The sequence below is a fragment of the Micromys minutus genome (assembly GCF_963924665.1).
Source record: "Micromys minutus genome assembly, chromosome: 14".
In the NCBI taxonomy this organism is placed as follows: domain Eukaryota; kingdom Metazoa; phylum Chordata; class Mammalia; order Rodentia; family Muridae; genus Micromys; species Micromys minutus.
The window spans coordinates 49,403,303-49,421,906 of NC_137983.1; the positions used below are offsets into that span (position 1 = coordinate 49,403,303).

The window sequence follows — 18,604 nt, forward strand, 5'->3', positions numbered from 1 at the left end:
GGCTTGCCTGGCTCTTCAGGACCAGAGGTCATGCCACATCTGTCCCTATTAACTTCATGCACAGGGGAACATCATGCATTGAGTATTCAAACTATGACAGTAACCTTCAAGTTACCTACTGTCTGATAGAGACAGTGCAGTCTTGCAAGTGACAATATAAATTGATTGTTATTTTGCTTCTTATTCCCATGATAGTATCATCATAGATGAATGCATGAAAATTAATAAAATGCTAAATATTTCATCAAAAATTTTTCTAACTTTAACTATGTATGAAGCTCCTCACTAGAAATATTTTCAAAATGCATCTAAAGCACTTAAAACCTTAAATTAAAAACTAATTTATATTACATAAAGAAAAATTTTAAATGTAAAATTTTATAATTATTCATTCTTTGGGAATATTCATTAGGCTAAGACATTATTTTTATACCCAAATGTACTTTAATTTGATAACCAACTTCAAGTTCCCTAAATATGTTATGTAACATTTTTACTTAACAAAAATTCATCATGCTAAAAATTGAATGAAAGCAGTTGTACCTGGATGAATTCTGAGATTTTATGATTATATTGCCTACATGTAGATTGTTCTACATCATTCAGAAGGATAAAAAGAAGAGAAAAAACTTCAAATCATGGGGTGATGGCACCCAGAGTTTCTGTGCCTACCTTTTCTATTTCACATGCTAGAAGAAGCAGCCTTTGTGCTCCTCATCCACGTCTCTACATGTGCACTTAAGTTCTCAACCTCAGAACCGTGTGTGTGTGTGTGTGTGTGTGTGTGTGTGTGTGTGTGCTCGAGCGAGAGTGCAAGTGTTTGTATCTGAGTGTCTGTGTCTCTATCTTTGTGTGTCTGTGTCTCTATCTTTGTGTGTCTGTGTATGTATGTGTGATATATGCATGTGTATTGTGTGTGTATATATGTATATATGTGTATCTGTACATGAGTATATGTGTGTGTGTGTGTATTTGTAAAGTATGCATCCCTATGTGTCCAGATAAAAATGGCAAGAATTCTGCAGTCACTCCAAATGTATTCCCTGGAGAAGGACCTCTCTCTGAGGCTGTAGCTCTGTGTTTTATATAGACAGGCGGGCCTGCTAGCAGAATGCACTCCTCTCTTGAGTGCCATGCTAGGGTTACAGATGTGAGTAACCATTCTGGGATTTTTAAGTGGGTGTTGGCAGTTTGAATTTAAGTCCTCAGGCTTGTCCAACAAGCACACATTATGCTGACCTGCCATGTATACGCTGAGTTAGTAGTGGTTAAAAGACTCTCTCTGCCTCTGTGTGTGTGTGTTTGTCTCTCTCTTTCTCTCCCCCCTCCCCTGTGTGTAGGGGGAGTGGGGAGGGAGAGGGAGGGAGAGAGAGAGAGAGAGACTCATTTTCCTTCTTGGAACTTGGAACATAGACAATTTGATTGACCTCTTGACCCCATGGTTATCCATTTACCTTTTGTGTCCCCCCCCCACTCTTAGCCCTTACCCCAGTCAACAAACACTGTGTATTTCAGACTGGAGAGAATGAGAATGCTCACAATGTGCTGAGCACAGAGACAACTCATGGATCTGTTAAGGTTTACTAATGAAGTACATCTCCCTTCTGGGCATAATTATGTTGGAAATGACAATTACCACCCCATGGAAGGAACCTTTAATGGTACGATTTCTTACTAGTCAGTTTAGAAATTTATCAAATTTGTTGTCTGTCAAGTCAGTGAATTAATTAATGCTTAGTGCATTTATTTGACAAGTTCTACTGTCTGGTTATTACATACAAGGCACTCTGTGGAATTAATGAATTTACAGAAATAGACCGCACATCCTGACACCATGGGTCCTGGAAGCAAACAGATGCAATGAGACAATGAAGCTGAAAGCAGAAGTTCCTCGCCCTGTGCACAGCTGCAGGTATCATTAAAGCCTGCACAGAGCAGAGGGCTGACCCTCCGGTACCTGGAAGCTGGGATGATGGGAAAGGTTAGTGAGAGTTCCAATTTCAATTCCATTGCTATCAGAAATATCCTGACAGAAAGTAAGAGGAAGGGGGCTTTAGCTTACAGTTGCATGGCAGAGTCTAGGACAGTACAGAAGCCCATGAGCAAGGTCTGGTTGCAAACTATTCAGACAAGAGTGGCGGCGGGGGGGGGGGGGGGGGGGCTGAGGTGCATAGTTGTTTTTTATAAGTACACACCATTCTGGGATGGGGGTGGGTGGAAGAATACATAATTTAAGATTAAAGTAGCACCCTTTGGGTCTAAAAGCTAATTGCATGGGGAATCACAAAATAAGTTTGGTTCCATTGTTCTCTGAAAGGCAGATTAAACTAAAAACAGGCTGAGCATGAAGCATAACACTCAGCTAACTACAGTGTCTCAAATGATCTCCATGTGTACTGTAAGATCATTCAAACGTTTGTTCTTTTGGGGATTGAGATTTTTTTTATAAAAATGTATTGATTGTTATACAACATTTTAGTCACTATCTGTGTGCTATAAAGGGAATGACACTTTTCAGTGTTCAACAGTTTGTAGTATTTGTATATTATACATTATATGCCATATATTATATACCATATATCATATCACACATCCTACATTATGCATCATGCATCATACATCATACACCGTATATCATATACCATACATCATACATCATATGTCATACATCATACATCATGCATCATATACCATCATATATTATATATCACATACCACATATCATATATCATTTATCATTCATATATCATGTGTCACATATCATGTATTACATATCATATAACATCATGAATTATATTATGAAAAGAAAGAGGCAGATAACATCTCTTTATAGTGTTTGATATTCTGAGTCAGTCTGCAGTCAGTAAAATTTCTTACAATGCAAAACTCTGTTAGTATTTCTGTACAGAAGCCCACAGAGCTAAGAGTTGATTCAGTAGTTCAAAGCACTAGCTACTCTTGCAGAGGACCTGGATTGGATTGCTAGCATACACCTGGTGACTCACAGCCACCTATAACTTTAAATCTAGGGCATCTGGTGCCCTCTTCAGGCCTCTGAGAGAAGTGCACTAACATTTCCGGAGAAAAAAATTCCCATCAAAGCAAATAAAAATAAATATATTTTCATTGTTGAGAATGGTTTTTGCTATCCTGGGTTTTAATATATATATATATATATATATATATATATATAATACATATTATAATATATATTTGTAATATATATATTATAATATATATATATATAAAACAAAATAATTCTCAATAAATGTTGTGTTTTTTCCAACATAAGGACTTGAAAAAGAAGCAAGCACAATTGATGCTGTTCATATACTAACTGGAACACAGTCAAACTTCCAGTGGCTAGACCCTTAAAAAAGATTGAGTCCTTCTCCACTCATTCCCCTGCCAGAATCCATCAATTTTGGAGAACCACATGTCTATACTGTCAAGTAAATAAAAGAAAATCCCTTTGTTAGGGACATACACTATGGACTACAGATAGGTTAGTAGCTTTCAACTTTGGACCACTCTTGATCAAACGAATCCAAGCATCTATGCTTTTTTTTTTCTTTAACTTACTGTGATACTGACACATTTTGGTGCCTCTGAAATGATCTGTAATGCCCTAACCAATACAGTGCTAATACTCAGTGCCTTGATGTTAGATTTTGTAAAGTAATCAAGCTATTTGGTCTCTTGGTTTTCTAATGTATCTATGGGATCACAACTGTCCAGTGAAATCTTCCCTGAACAGGTGGAAAGAGCACAATTTGCAATCAGTAAAAGAGGAAGTGTGGAGCCATGTCCCTTCATGCTCATACATCCAGGCCTCTTCCTTTGGCATTTAAGCAGGGGAACATCACTAGACAGCAGGGAAAATATCAATAATCAAGAAACATGGAGTTGGGATAAATTCCCTTGGAGCGGCACAGGGAACTCTGAAATAAATGATAATTCACCAATGGGAAAAGAATGAATTATTGCAGGCCTTGTTTATTTTCTGGCAACTTCATAAAATACTAATATTAAGGTTAGGACTATAAACTTTTAATGACTAACCTTGGGACTGATGGATACAAATAGATTTCAGTCCTATAAGAGAAGGTTATCACAACCACAGGAAGCCAGAGTCTCAGTGAACAATCTGGAAATTCCAAGCCACCAGAGTTATTGTTGTGTTTAGCCTATGAAGTCCACAGAGGCTGAGAGGGGAGAGATTAGGTACTGAAGTTATCCCAACACACACACACACACACACACACACACACACACACACACACACACACACACACACCTGAGTTCCTTGCTCTATCATTGTGTACCTTGGTGGATGGTAGCTCAGAGCCATAGTCTGTTCCTTCCCCTGTGAGTACCATACACATGGAGTATATGAATAATGTTTTCCTGAGCAGGAGCCTGACCTTGACCATATATCTTATGAGGCACTTCTTGGCTGGGTCACAGTGTAACTCCTGTAGAGAATGTTTAATGCATTAGGTACCTCAAACAGGACAGACTCTGTGAACATAAATCAAAGCTCACTTTTCCCTTAAGAATTGCTCACTCATGTTGGGTTGCTTGTTATGGGGTCTTCTTGGAGGTACCCAACATACTTAGGAATGGCGTCCACATTTAGTATAAGGTGCCTCACAGTGTTTGGGAAAAAGTCAGATGAATAACTTTCTTCAACCTCTCTGTGGTCATATTATGATAAAGATGTCCCAATGGGACACTGACATCACCAACCGTGAAGGTGTTGATATAATTACCCAGAGGACCTCAGATCACCAACCTCATTAGAAGTGAAGGTGTCCATCACTTGGTTCATCTTGCATCCTTTTGATTCAGATGCTTCAGGGTTGCTAAACTTCTGGGGTGATCTTTCACCATATTTGTATTATCCCACAGAGCTCTAATATAGTAGAAATCTTCTGTATTCTGTATAGCTTGCATGCCTTTTCCCCACTGAACCACCAGCCACCAGGCAAGTGTTTTCTATTCTAAGATGACCAGCAAGGATAAAAAAATCTTTATTGGTCATGTTAATAATAACTTGTGGTTAAAAATTCTCAGTATGCTCAGGTATTGGCAAGTCAAGAAATTATCATATTAATATATATACTGTACATTTCTCTAGAAGAAATATTATTTAACATATATTTGATTGACAATTAGCAAATGAGAAGATTATTGATTTCCATGTATTGAACACCAAAGTAAGGCTAGGTAGTGATTAGAATAGTTAATTTATGAGAGACAAATATCTGAGATCATTTAGAAAATACTTTCTTCAGATCATCAGGACAAAGGCTATCCTTACAGGACTCCATTGTCTAGGGATCTATTTGAAAGGCAGGTCTATAAAATTAGAACTATGCCACAGCCAAGAGCAAGGGTCTTCTCTCTAGCTGTTTGATATTTTAGGTTGATCCTCATTCTATACTTTGTATTATTTATCACATTCTACCCAGTTTCAATCTTCCCCTAGGTCATGCATTTTTACAGTAGAAACCTTAAAGTCTGACCAAGCAGAGCAGACCTAGCTTGAGGGATTCTGTACTTCTTTGATTTCCTTTTGAACTTCCTTACACACACCCCTCTCTAGTGTGTGTGTATGTGCATTTCTCCTCCCCCCATACACCTCTGTGGTGGTGAGGGGAGCTTTTGAGTGCTTAGTAATTCTTCAGAGATAAGTCTTTCTTTTTAAAGGCTTATTGACCAAGATGTATGCCCTATGGAATGGTTAAAATCACTCATATGAATCAGAAGAGGAAGAGGAGGAAGAGGAGAAAGAGGAAGAAATATAATAATATTAATGATGATGATGATGATGATGATGATGATGATGAAGAAGGAGAAGAAGAAGAAGGAGAAGAAGAAGAAGAAAAAGAAGAAGAAGAAGAAGAAGAAGAAGAAGAAGAAGAAGAAGAAGAAGAAGAAGAAGAAGAAGAAGAAGAAGAAGAAGAAGAAGAAGAAGAAGGAGAACTCCTAAAATACTTGCAGTACAGTGCATGAGGATATATCTCTTCTGAGGAGAGTATTGTAACAGTAAAGAGTTGGACCTGCATTAGACCAGCTTCTATGTTTCTCTTCACAACAGTTCAGCAGTACAGATCATCAATAAACAAGTCAGGTACTTGTGGCATTTCAAAAAGAAGTCATGGTTACTATGCAAATAATTGTCTTTTTTTCCTCCCTTATCTCTTAGATACTTAGCATCTTTCTCCAATTTCAGCAAAAAGATTATACCTTTGATGTCTTTCTAATGGGGAGAATGTTAAAATGCTTCTATTAGTTCTCTCTTCCTGGTCCTCCAACTAAATGGCAGGTGATAGCATCTTATGTGGAGAAGTAGGCAGCTCAGAATAAAGTCACAGTTGTGCAGAAATTCCTGGAGTTTTCTGCAGACACCTAATGATAGACTCTTTTTGTGTGCCTTAACCTTCTATATCCTATAGTCCCTTTCATTTTGGATAACTTCTTTCTGATTCATTCTAAAATCTTATCTCTCTTCTTTCCTGTTAGCAATAACAAGGATGGTAAAAAAAATTGAAGAGACCCATGTCCCAGCTCAAGACATGTAGAAAGAAATCTATGTAGACTGAAATTCTGCAGGGCATATCCTTCAGTAGAAGAAATATTGGAAGATTCTGTGTACATTTTAGGGCCTCTGTTTATACATTTATTTAAAGGCAAAAGTACTAATTATCTTATTTGTCACCCATGCACAAGAGACTGTTTCACTCTCATGGGCACATCATAACATCTGAACCAAATGTAACCTATTATGTGTCACTCAGAGAGTGGCAGTGATGAATAGCAGCACTGCTAAGGCCTCAGGTAAATTCTGACCATTGGATGGACACATTTAGCTTTCTGTGACTTGTATACAGGCATCATGGTGATAACTATAACATAGGATCTTACTGACTGCTCAAGGCAAATCTGTATCCCTAATTGAGCATATGTTTTTCAGTGTTCTGACCTCACCCTGCGTTGCTTATTGTCTCTCATGGCTTCCCTGAAAGGTACTGGTTGTGTTCATTCTGAAATAATTTTGACTGTAGCCCAGCATCTGCCTTCCTGCTGTTCCTACCATTTCTATTATACCTCCCACCAGAGCATGTTTATCTTCTTTAAGGGGATCACAGGGATGGTGAATATATAGATATATGTGCATGACTCTACTCCAAGTTGCAGAATCAAAGACTCAGGGATGTTCAAAACTTGGACTTCATTTTCTTTCCCATTCCCCTTACACCATATAGTAATGAAAGAAATGTTTGACTGTCTAAGAGCTGAGATCCATCTATGAGGTAGTGAGCATCTCAGAAACCTTCCAGTAAAGACTGCTTCTCATGGTTGATATGCATCAGGTGTGAACATAGATCCCAGATAAGGTTGACTTCTAGGCAAACTTCTTCCAATTTAATATGCCAGAATTCTAACAAATTGGCCTTGAAGACATACACTGAGCAGTAGTTGATAGTCTCCTGATCCAGGATAAACGGTGTCAGGAGCCTATGATGATTAAAATGACCACCATTAGATGCTGGTCACCAGGACTATACAGGCATTTGACATAATTAGATAAAATCTACACACAGTTGACACAAATGAAACCATCTCTGTATGCATCACAGATACTCATTGGCATCATTGTTGGCTTTATATAGCTTCCTGCCCCCTATTCTTGGCAATTCTCAATCATACCTTCTCTTGAAGACACTTTCGAGCCATCAGAATCACCAGCTATCTGTTTTCACTGACCACTCTGTATCCCCTTCCCCCATCCTAGCTCCTCTGATGCCCACCAGTGTCTAGCACTGAGCATTTCTGAGAAAATTCAGAGGCATTAGCTACACTACAGGTTGTTGTTTGGATCATGTTTCTCCGATTACTCAAAATTTCACTCTGTGCTAGGTTGCAAAGTAAGATGGGGTGGTTCCTAGTGGATTAGTCTGAATCTATCTTTGCCTCATTTTTCCTTCACCAGGAAAGGCGTCCTTGTGAATAGAATTGTTTGATTCACATACATGGTCTGCTAGATTTTTGTTGAGCACACAAATACTGTAGCCTATTGTGTCCTCTGAAGAATTTCACATGTTTATCTTGATTCAGTGACTCTCTGTATCCCTGCTCATGTTCTTTGCACAGAACCTTTTTCTGCACGTTAGTGAAATAGCTTGCAGTATTCAGTTACTACATGAATGAGTGTCTCCCGCTTTCACTGTCATCTTCTGTCTCTACACCCAGACTGTAGGTGTTGAATGCAGTGTGGTTCTATTACACTCTTTACCAAATTTGAACTTCTACATATTTATTTATCTGAGTGAGTGTCTATTTACATGCTGTATGAGCACCAAACGTGTGTAGAGTCTCAGGTAGCCAGAAGAAAACACTGGGTCTCCTGAGACTGGAATTACAGGACTACCTGTTGCATTTGTACCATCTCATCCTCTGCTCTGCTGTGAGCTTACCTACTTGGAATCTTTGGTTTAGTCTTGCTTTGTTTTCTTGTCATTGTGTATTTTTGTTTTTGTGTGATGTGGTTTTTAATTAAAATTGTTGGAAGTTTATTTGCATAGATAAGTGCTAGATGTTTTGTGTCTCCTAAATATCCTTAATCTGCTTTTGAATGAGGCTGCATTCGTGCAACAGTGGATATTTATACTTTACAAATACTGTGTCTAAGCCTAAATATAGGATCCCATGTTGAGGATATACTTGTTCCTCAGGGGTTAATTCCACATGGCTTTTTATTGAGGTATTATAATAACTTGAATCTAGATTGATTTATGTGGCATTTGTGATGGGAAAAGCAAGGATACAGCTAGCTTCAGTCTCATGTGCCTTCATTCAGAAGAGATGAAGGTTCCTGTGAGATTCAGCTGGTTAAACCAAGCACAGGATAACATTTCCCATTGTTTACATCAGCAAATGAGGTAATCAGCTTTGTGTCATTTTCATCTGACACATGGCGGCCATAGCCTATAAAGAGGAAAGGGATATTTTGGATGAGGATTTTAGAGGTATAGCTTACCCCCAATAACCCACTTTCCTCTCTCTCTCTTTTCTCTCTCTCTCTCTCTCTCTCTCTCTCTCTCTCTCTCTCTCTCTATATATATATATATATATATATATATATATATATATATATATTATATATATATATATGTGTGTGTGTGTGTGTGTATAAAAAGTATTCCATTTTCTTACACTATAATGACTAAGAAATTAGGAATTGAGAGTGGGTGGATTATACAGAATGATGCACCATCCAGAGCAACCTGCTGCTGACTGAATCACAAGACGTTATGATAAACCATCGTGTTTATTCAGACTTGGAAACTGGGAGTTGGATTATCATCCACAACAGAAAGTAGGTCTCTGGAGAAGAAACATGAATGCCTGACAGGGCTAGGATATCTGTATCACACTTTGATTATTGGCCATAAACACTGGCCTCTTTTCTACACCCACCTAATCCAAGACTGATCTTTTCATTCTGATTTGACCAACATTTACCCTTCTACCTGGGCAGGCACATCATGCTCACTTCCACATAGTCTCATTGGTTCTCAGGACTTTGCATGGGGAAGTTATTTAGATGGTTGTTCTTGGGCACCCTTGGTTGGAGAGAGATTCTGAGATGGAAAACATTGAGGACACTCACCTCCAGAACCTCAGCCATCTTGTCATGATTCCATCCTGTTAGCATTTCTCTTTTTCCAGACATAAAAGAACAGATGTCAGGCCTTGGGCTCAGAAAACCTGGGTTTCTGCATTGCTGAAGACAACATAATTATATTCCATTTACATTTTCTAAGGGGTCAATGGAAATGAATGAGAAATTGTCCCTTACAAACTACCCACAGACAAACACTCAATGTCTTCAGTGTGCTATATTAAGTGGCTATTTGAAGATTATTTATGCATTTACTATTTATTTATTTACTTACTTATTTGGTTTAAACTAAGAAGTGATCAGGAAGGCCACGGGTGTACAAATTTCTGCACTAATCCCTAAGGACCCAGTTTTAGAATAAATGCATCTAATGGTCTAATAAGGTCTCAATCATTGTGCAGTCTGCTAAAAATGCCACCATTCCTCAGAGAATTTCAAACCCAACATTTTACCCCTGTGCTCCATTTGTTAATGAATATTAATGGTGGATTTTCATGTACTAGCGTACTTTCACTTTTTTTGGCGAGGGATTTAATATGACACCCATTTAATCACTTAAACAGTTGGGTTAAAGGCTTGATGTGATAGCCAATTAAGTCACTGAGTTGTGACCATATGTGCTTGCCAAATCAGAAGCCTTACACTGAGAAATTCTGCAGCATAATTAGAGTGACAGCCCATGTTCCCAGTCCTGGGTGTTAACTCCCCTGCTGTCTAATGGAATCTTGCATATGAGGGGGGGTGGAGGGAGAGGGTTGGGGTGGGTTGACAAAGCTGTGCCCACAATGCACAGTGGATTCTGTGTAGATTTCTCATACTAGAAAAACACCTTTTTTGGAGTCCCTATGAGACAGGGACCACTTTATTCAATAAACGATTGGGAAGGATTAAAAGGAGAGTTCATGTCAATTATGAAAGAGTTTGCTAAAGACTTACTGTGCTCTCCTTCCTGCAGGAGATGTGAACAGACTTTTAACAACTTCAGGGAAAGGATTCAAGAGAGTAGTTTAAGCAAACTGGCAGAGGTAGAAATTGGGTTGACTAGACTTGATTTTAAATTTGTTTTCGTCAGACACTACATTTTTCTGTATAGGATACTTTCATATATTGAGCCTTAAATATTTGCATGGACTGGATATCATGAATCCATTTTTTTTTATAGTTCTACAACTTTTCTGAGATTGATAATGGCTTAATAAAAGTAATGGTTTTGCATTTTCGTTGTTTGTAAATCTTGCTTTAAAATTAAGTGCTCAAAAATAAAATAAAATTAGCTGAAAATAAGTATTCTCAAGAATTAAGTCTCAAATGTTTTACTTTGTATGATTTATCAAAGAGTTTAATTTTCAATCATTGTAATTACTTTACTATACAATTCTTAAATTCATTTTAACACCCTGATGTATAACTGTGTCTGTGTGTGTGTGTGTGTGTGTGTGTGTGTGTGTCTGTGTGTGTGTGTGTGTAAACCTAGGAATGAATTTTTGATCTAAACATATACATTGTTAGTGGATTCTGTATTTCAAATATGACATTCCCTCCAATTAGGTTTTAATAATTTCTATTTATGTGTATAAGCACTTTTCTGCTCGTATGACTGTGTACCACAAGCATATGCAGTATTTATGGAGTCCAAAATAGTGTTAGAGTTCTCCGTAGGTACAGATGCTTGTGAGCTGCTGTGTGAAAGTTAAGAATTAACTCAGATTCTCTGAAAGTGCAGCAAGTACTATTAATCAATGAACAATCTTTCCAGTTCCCAATTTGTTTTTAAAAACATTTTGTATGTTTTCAAATATATATGTATATTATATAATATATATATATATGTATATGTATATCCATTATTACACATTGAGAATATGTGCTCCATGTCAGCCATTACATTTGTCATTTATCTGTGCTAATGTATGCTAAAGCAAGAGCATGTTGAGAGCCTGTTCTGTTTCTAGACATTACATTCATAGAAGCCAAAAGTCTTCTTCCCCATGTCAATCAATTTGCACCCAGCAGAACCTCTCTCAGCGGTTTATAATCAGTTACATAACAGGGTCAGAAGGAACAGATATTTGCAGACTATGAGATTTGCTCCAATCTTCACACCAGGTTTGTGAAACAAACAGATGAGCTGTTCTCACTGAATAAACAGCTACGAAGAATTACAAAAGAGACCTGAGGCCACCTCCCTCGCCCACATCCCCAGTTTTTTGAACTGGTGTCTGGCCTCACAAAGATGGTGGTTTTCAAAGATCTGGTCATTAAATTCCACTTTTACCAAGTGTCACAGTGTGATGGTGAAGGCCAGTCACGTATACAGGAACAAAGAGAAAGGCTTTAAAGAGTCTCCAGCATGGAAGAGGTAGCATTCTCCCGTTTCCTGCCTAACAATCAGACTCTGTATGTACTAACAATATCCACCTCATGACTCTGCAGTTCCACAAGCATAAATGCTTACACACACACCCTGTGCCCTAATATTCCATTCCATCCACATATATAATACAGACCACCCATCCACATATTATATTGTATATAGATATACTTTGTATACATACAAACATAAATATATCACACACATATAAATATATCACATGCACCCACAAGACTCCAGAGGCTTGTGAGGACTGTGCACATTCTTAGAATCTTGCCTATTCCTTCTTCATTGAAGAATTGTGTTCCATCAACTTTTCTCTAAAATAGACAGTGATAGTTCCTGTGCACTTAAAATTGTATCCTCAGTAGTAGAATCTATGCAAACATTGAGCAGATTGCATTTGTCTTCAGAGTGGGTCATCTGACTTCCCTCTGAGTTGCAATTCTCCTTAGTGAGTCTGAAACATTAATATATTGGCTTTAATAACTCTTGTCTTTTGGAAAACAATTTAACGGGACACACAGTAAGTATGCAAGTTCTAGCAAGAAGTACTATCAGGAGCTCATTAAACAGTAGTTATCTTAAGAGCAAAGAGTGAAGTTTCTGCAAATAAGGTGTCAGTAAACCTTCTCAACTTGTGTCTCTCTGTCTGGCTTTTTTTCTTATGTACTGTGTCCTCCAGGCTCATGTACCACAGTTTCATTTTATACCCAAAATCATCTCTATCATTGTCATCACCGTCATCATCATCACCATCATCACTATCACTATAATCACCACCATAATCACCACCACCACCACCACCATCATCATCATCATCAGCACTATTATTGTAATCACCGTCATAGTCACCACCTCCACCACTACCATCATCATTATCACCATCATCACTATCATTGTAATCATCATCATAATCACTACCACCACCACTACCATCATCATCACCATCATTGTAATCACCATCATAATCACCACCACCACCACCATCATCATCACCATCATCAATTTGCATGTACATACCACAGTGTATATATGGAAGTCAGAGGATGCTTTCATAGAGTCAGTTCTCCACTTCAGCCTCTGTCTCCAGTGAGTTAACTTAGATCTTCTGCTTATCAGACAAGTATTTTTACCTGCATATCCTTCTTCCTAGCCCCACTCCTCATTATCTTTGGACCCGTTTACTGGTTAGTGCACACCTGGGTTGCTTCTGTGTTGTGGCTCCTGTAAACACTGTTCCCATAGAGCAAGGAATGGAGGTCATTCTTGTCACATTGTCGCGGATTTCTTCCCTGCCTTCTCCTTGTCCTCCATGTCCAACAGTGCCACGGCTGGATCCCCTGGCAATTCAACGCTTAGCTTTGGGAGGAAGCTCACAATGCTTTTTAAAATGGCTTCATCATCCACATCCAGACCAATAGTGGATAAGCATGGTTGTCTTCCCAGTACTGGGTATGCTTGCCTCCTCACACAAGTCCTTTGGCTTAGAGGAAGAAAGGTAATGTTTCACTGTGGTTTGGAGTTATAGTTCCTGAAAAGTCTGCAGCTGAGCATTTTCTTCAAATGCTTCTTGGTTGTAAAAAAACAAAACTAAACAAAACAACAATGAAGGAGAGAGTCAATTTCAAATTCTCTTTCTGTGAATGACTGCAAAGTGGACAACTGACTTACTTAAATGTTTTATATAAACTTCTAAACATTTTATGGATTTATTTTAGACTGCAGTATTTGTGAGTAACTGGTTCATTGCTACGAAGGTAATATTAACCAACTCTGAATTCAAATTTCTTCTCTAAATATCCCTGGGTAGCCTAGTTTATGTGTTATTTAAAATGGTGTTATAATAAATAAACTTACTTATAAAGATAATTGAAACTACCCCTCAGCAACACACACACATACACAGAGAGAGAGAGAGAGAGAGGGAGAGGGGAGGAAGGGAGGGAAGGATGTAGGGAGGGAAATAAAATGAATAAAAAAGAAAATAATTTATTCCCTTGAAAATTGATATTTATTTTTAAATATGTGTAGCATAGTGGGTATGTTAAGATATACGGTGATTTCATAGAAAACACTGAATTCTTGGTGGTATCGTAAACATTAGAACAAAACTACAGAGCCACCTGTCTCTCATCCTTTCCACCAAGTGGTATCAATTTATCCAAAATAATGGGTTTTCCGCCAGGGATCTCAAATCACTCTGACAGTGCCCCATGCAGGTGGACTGGGTGAGAATCTTTCCCTGTGAGAAGAAGTTTCCAGAACAAATAGTATCAAGAAGCCAACTTTGAACTACAAATCATGACAGCACTTGATTTGGCAACACAAAGAGAGAAAAGGCAGCCGAGAATGCCCAGTGACCAGACAGGGCTGGATTCTAAGAACAGTGCCATTTCTCAAGTTGAGGCCTTGAGTGAAATTCTTTTATTTAGTTTTTAGCATAAATCTTATCTATGGAACTTGGGTTGGATGCCAGTTAGCAATATGAAACAAGAACGGAATTGCTGGTGGGGTCTGAAAACAAATATGTATCAGTTACTGGTCAGTGATGCGTATTAAGTGTGGTGCTGAAGCTGAGAATAAACATTAATTGGATAGTGTTTAGTAATGTGTATAAGGTGTATGCTTCTGATGCTGTGAATAAGCATGCATTGGATACTGTTGAGTAATGTCTATCAATGTGTGGTGCTGAAGCTGAGGTCTAAGAATAAACATGAATTGTATACTGTTTAGTGATGTCTATCGAGTGTGTGGTACTGATGCTGAGAATAAACACATTGGATACAATTTAGTGATATGCATCAGACGTGGGAGGGATGCTGAGTTCTGAGGATTAACATGGATTGAATACTGTTTAGTGATGTGTATCAGGAGCATGGTCCTGATGCTGAGGTCTGGGAGTGCACATAAATTAGTTATTAGTGATATGTATTAGACATGATACTTATGCTGCAGTCTTGAGATAAGTATAAACTGGATATCAATTAATGATGTGGACAATGCATATTAGTAACGATGATGCCTGAGCTAAAAACCTCAATGACATGCCTCCGTGCCCCAGTTCAGACATTATTTTCTCATCTTTTTAGCTCTTTCTGTATCTTGTGAACTCTCATTACTACAAAAATAACCTAGATCTCTTCTGAAAGACAAAATATGAATAGAATTATAGGTTTTTCGTTTAACTAAATGCGTCTGTTTACACTTTCCAAAAGCCATTATAAAGATGTGGCAGGGCAGATGTTCAGAACTCCAAACACATTTCCTGTTTAGCTGCTAAGTGCACTGATTTATTTTTCTATTGCAGGGACTTGCTGATTGTAGTAGTTCAACATAGAGCTTATTTTATGATATAAATGTATCTTCATGGAACATTTTCTTCAACTTATTTTTCTTCCTCCAACAGTTTTACCTAGTCACACGTGTGGAAACCCTGGGGAGATACTGAAAGGTGTTCTCCATGGAACGAGGTTCAACATAGGCGACAAGATCAGATACAGCTGTCTCTCTGGCTACATCTTGGAAGGTCATGCCATTCTGACTTGCATTGTCAGCCCTGGGAATGGTGCATCCTGGGACTTCCCAGCTCCTTTCTGCAGAGGTAGGTTTTACCCCTTGTGCCCCTGAGAAGGAAAACCTGAGACTGGGAAGTTGCTTCAAATGACATTTGCAAAGCCATATCTAATTACAGGGGGCAGCATGGAGAAGGGTATCTTTTCATCCATCCTACTTTCAAAAGAAATAAGACACAACACATAAGAAGCAAAAACAAATCAAAAACATGTTCACACCTTATACCACAAGCAAGCTTGCTCTTAAAACTCAAATACTTATATTTCTTCCTATCTCTTTAACAGATAGACACATTTTTATTTATAGAGTCACCCTGGTTAAGTTTCATAACCATATGGAAATTTCTGCTTCTTTCTTATAACTTTTTCTTCATTGCTTTATCTCTGTATCCTCACAGTCATAATGTGATCGTCCTGCCTCAAGTTCCTGCAAGCTAGGATTTCCATATGAACTACTATGCTCATCTTGTTCTGTATGTTTGTTTTAGCTCCTGCTTCCTTGTTTATTCATTCCACATTAAAAGTTAAAGGCAATTAAGCAGGTCAATTTTCTCTTCTTAAGGCTCTTCCAACACTCTGGCATTTGGTATAAGGAAACCACAGAACAAAGAATCATGTTTCAGTGAGTTGGTGCCTTTTTCTAGTCCCTGGCATATCCAGCCTCTGGTGGGATTGTTTTCCTATCGGTATCTTTGAGAAGGAATTATTAAATCATGGATTGTGGGATTCTAACTCATCTTGTTGATTTAGTAATAAAAGAACAGATTAGTAGTTATTGAAGTTTTAATGAGAAGTCAGGAAGGCAGTCCTATGGTTTAATCTCACACCCAGCCACTAGTGTAAATGTTGATGTTTATTTATCAAATAATGCAAGAAAAGTTTGCTGGGCATGCTGGCTCACTCCATGATCCTAGTGTTTGGAAAACAGAGATAGAAATACCAGGGTTCAAAGTCATCATCTGCTATAGAGTTTGACATCAGCTTAGGCTATAAGGGACTACTGCCTCAAACATAAATAAGTAAATAAAACAAAAGTTTGATTAACCCAATCTGACTTTGTATCCGTGTTGGTCTGCCAATAGCCTTAATTCGTGATCATTAAATCCATACACTTCTATTTTGATGCCTTATCGTCTAGCTGTTTTGCCGACAAATGTTGGAGTTCATGAGCTCTCTGTGATGCTAATGATTTTATGGTGACAGCTTCCTAGCTCTGCAGCTAGTTTGGAATGGTCAGTTACTATGACCCAGGACTGCTTTCTCAATGAATCTCCAAAGTAGAGGTGACATAGAAGATTCATGCCACAGTTGTAGGACCTATGGGGCTTGTAGGATAGTGCTCAGACCCAGGTACAAGTTCAAAGTCCAGAACTGGGGTCTGGTACTTTTAACTTTCTTTCTAATTCCTGGGAAAATTCTAGTATGGCTCTTTTCCTTTTCTCCCACATGTCCACCAGTCTTCCCCAACTGCATCTTTTCTCTGAGTGTTCCTAAAGTTAATCATACAACCTTGCTGGATGTTCTTACTGCGGCTCATTATCTGCATCCTTCTGGTGTCACGGTAGGCATACCACTGTGATCCAGAGTCTGCAGCCTTTCTCCATGCCTTTCCATAGTTCTCTTGAGTAACTGACCCCTTTAAAGACAGTGCTTTTGGCCAATAGAATGTCCCAAAGTCCACCTCCTTCTTTTTCTCCTTCTCATTCTGGTTAGGGGTCATAGGTGGCCCACTGTGGTTATCGAAAACTTACTAATTTGTTCATTCAGTCATTCCCTGCATCCTTTAAACTAAGGTTTTTAAAAACTTTAAAGCTAAGTTTTCTTTTAGACATTTTTCTACCTCCATCCTCACCTGCACTATATCATCTTAACAGTTTCAATTAATTAAAAAAACAAAACAATGTTTGATGACCTAATTTATTTATTTTGCTACAATTTCATATGTTAGTTAATGTCTAAATGCTATTCCTACAACAATCTGTAGCCTTTAAGAAATAATCTCAGCCTTGAGAACCAAGAAAATCAATATTCTTCCTTGCTTTCTGCAATAGAATTTACCAAATCCATTGGAATTTTTCTCTTTATACATGTTTATTTTTTTCTCATATTTTCCTCAGCTGGCTGCTTTCTTTCTCTAAATGTCTTTACCAGTTCTGCAACTATAAATTTTATGAAGTCAACGTGGATATAACAACCTTTAAATATCTTTCTTGTTGTTAAATCAAGTTTTTATTAATGCTTAACTTTGTCAAGGTAAACATGTTCTTCTACGTTAGAGACAAATGCTTTTATATTCATAGCTTTCTAATTCATGGCCTGGTAAGATTTCAAAGTTCATAACAGAAAATAATTGGAGAAACATACCACTTCTTATTGACTGACATAACTCAATAATAAAAAAAAAAGTCAATGGTCTAATGCTGACGAATATGAGGAGGTTGCATCTCCAGTAGCTGCATTTAAAAACAATCAAACAAAAAACTAAGCAGTGTGGGAGAGATGGGTTTTAAATGAAATGAGTATATTTTCTGATTCCCAAAAGTTCTGATTGTTTAGTTCCAGAAATTGTCTGAGGCTTCTTCCAGGCAATCTCGGTACCAGTAACACTACAGGATTGGTTCACGGTCTCTTCTGGCCAGTCCTATAATATTTTACCTTTCTGTTCCACCACAAGTATCTAACTGGCACAGTAACACCAAAGTGTGTGGACCATATACAGTTATGGAAAGCTCTTCAAAGTAATACCTAAAGTCATAGTGGGGTCACCAAATGATAAAGTGGGAATCACAGCAGCTTGCAGAAGGCATTTCTTTTAGGCATAAGCTCAGGAATCTCACTTGGGAGCCAACATTATCTCATTCCTTGTCTTAACCCAACACCTCTCTTCAGCAGTACAAATTTGATAACTGCCCATCATCACCATCCTCACTCATCATCCATGTCAGCTGGACCATTTCATTGTGCATA

At 38.1% G+C, this 18,604-nt stretch overlaps 1 protein-coding gene across 1 annotated transcript in view; it reads left to right on the plus strand.

The window, feature by feature from the left end:
• The window catches only part of CSMD1 (CUB and Sushi multiple domains 1), a gene marked incomplete at its 3' end in the record, with an annotated part of 1,481,492 nt that overhangs the window by 723,354 nt on the left and 739,534 nt on the right, over positions 1-18,604 (plus strand). Inside the window, exon 4 of the mRNA XM_080928326.1 lies at positions 15,472-15,666. Coding sequence (XP_080784452.1) covers positions 15,472-15,666 — 195 coding nt within the window. The remainder of the gene's footprint in view (positions 1-15,471; positions 15,667-18,604) is intronic.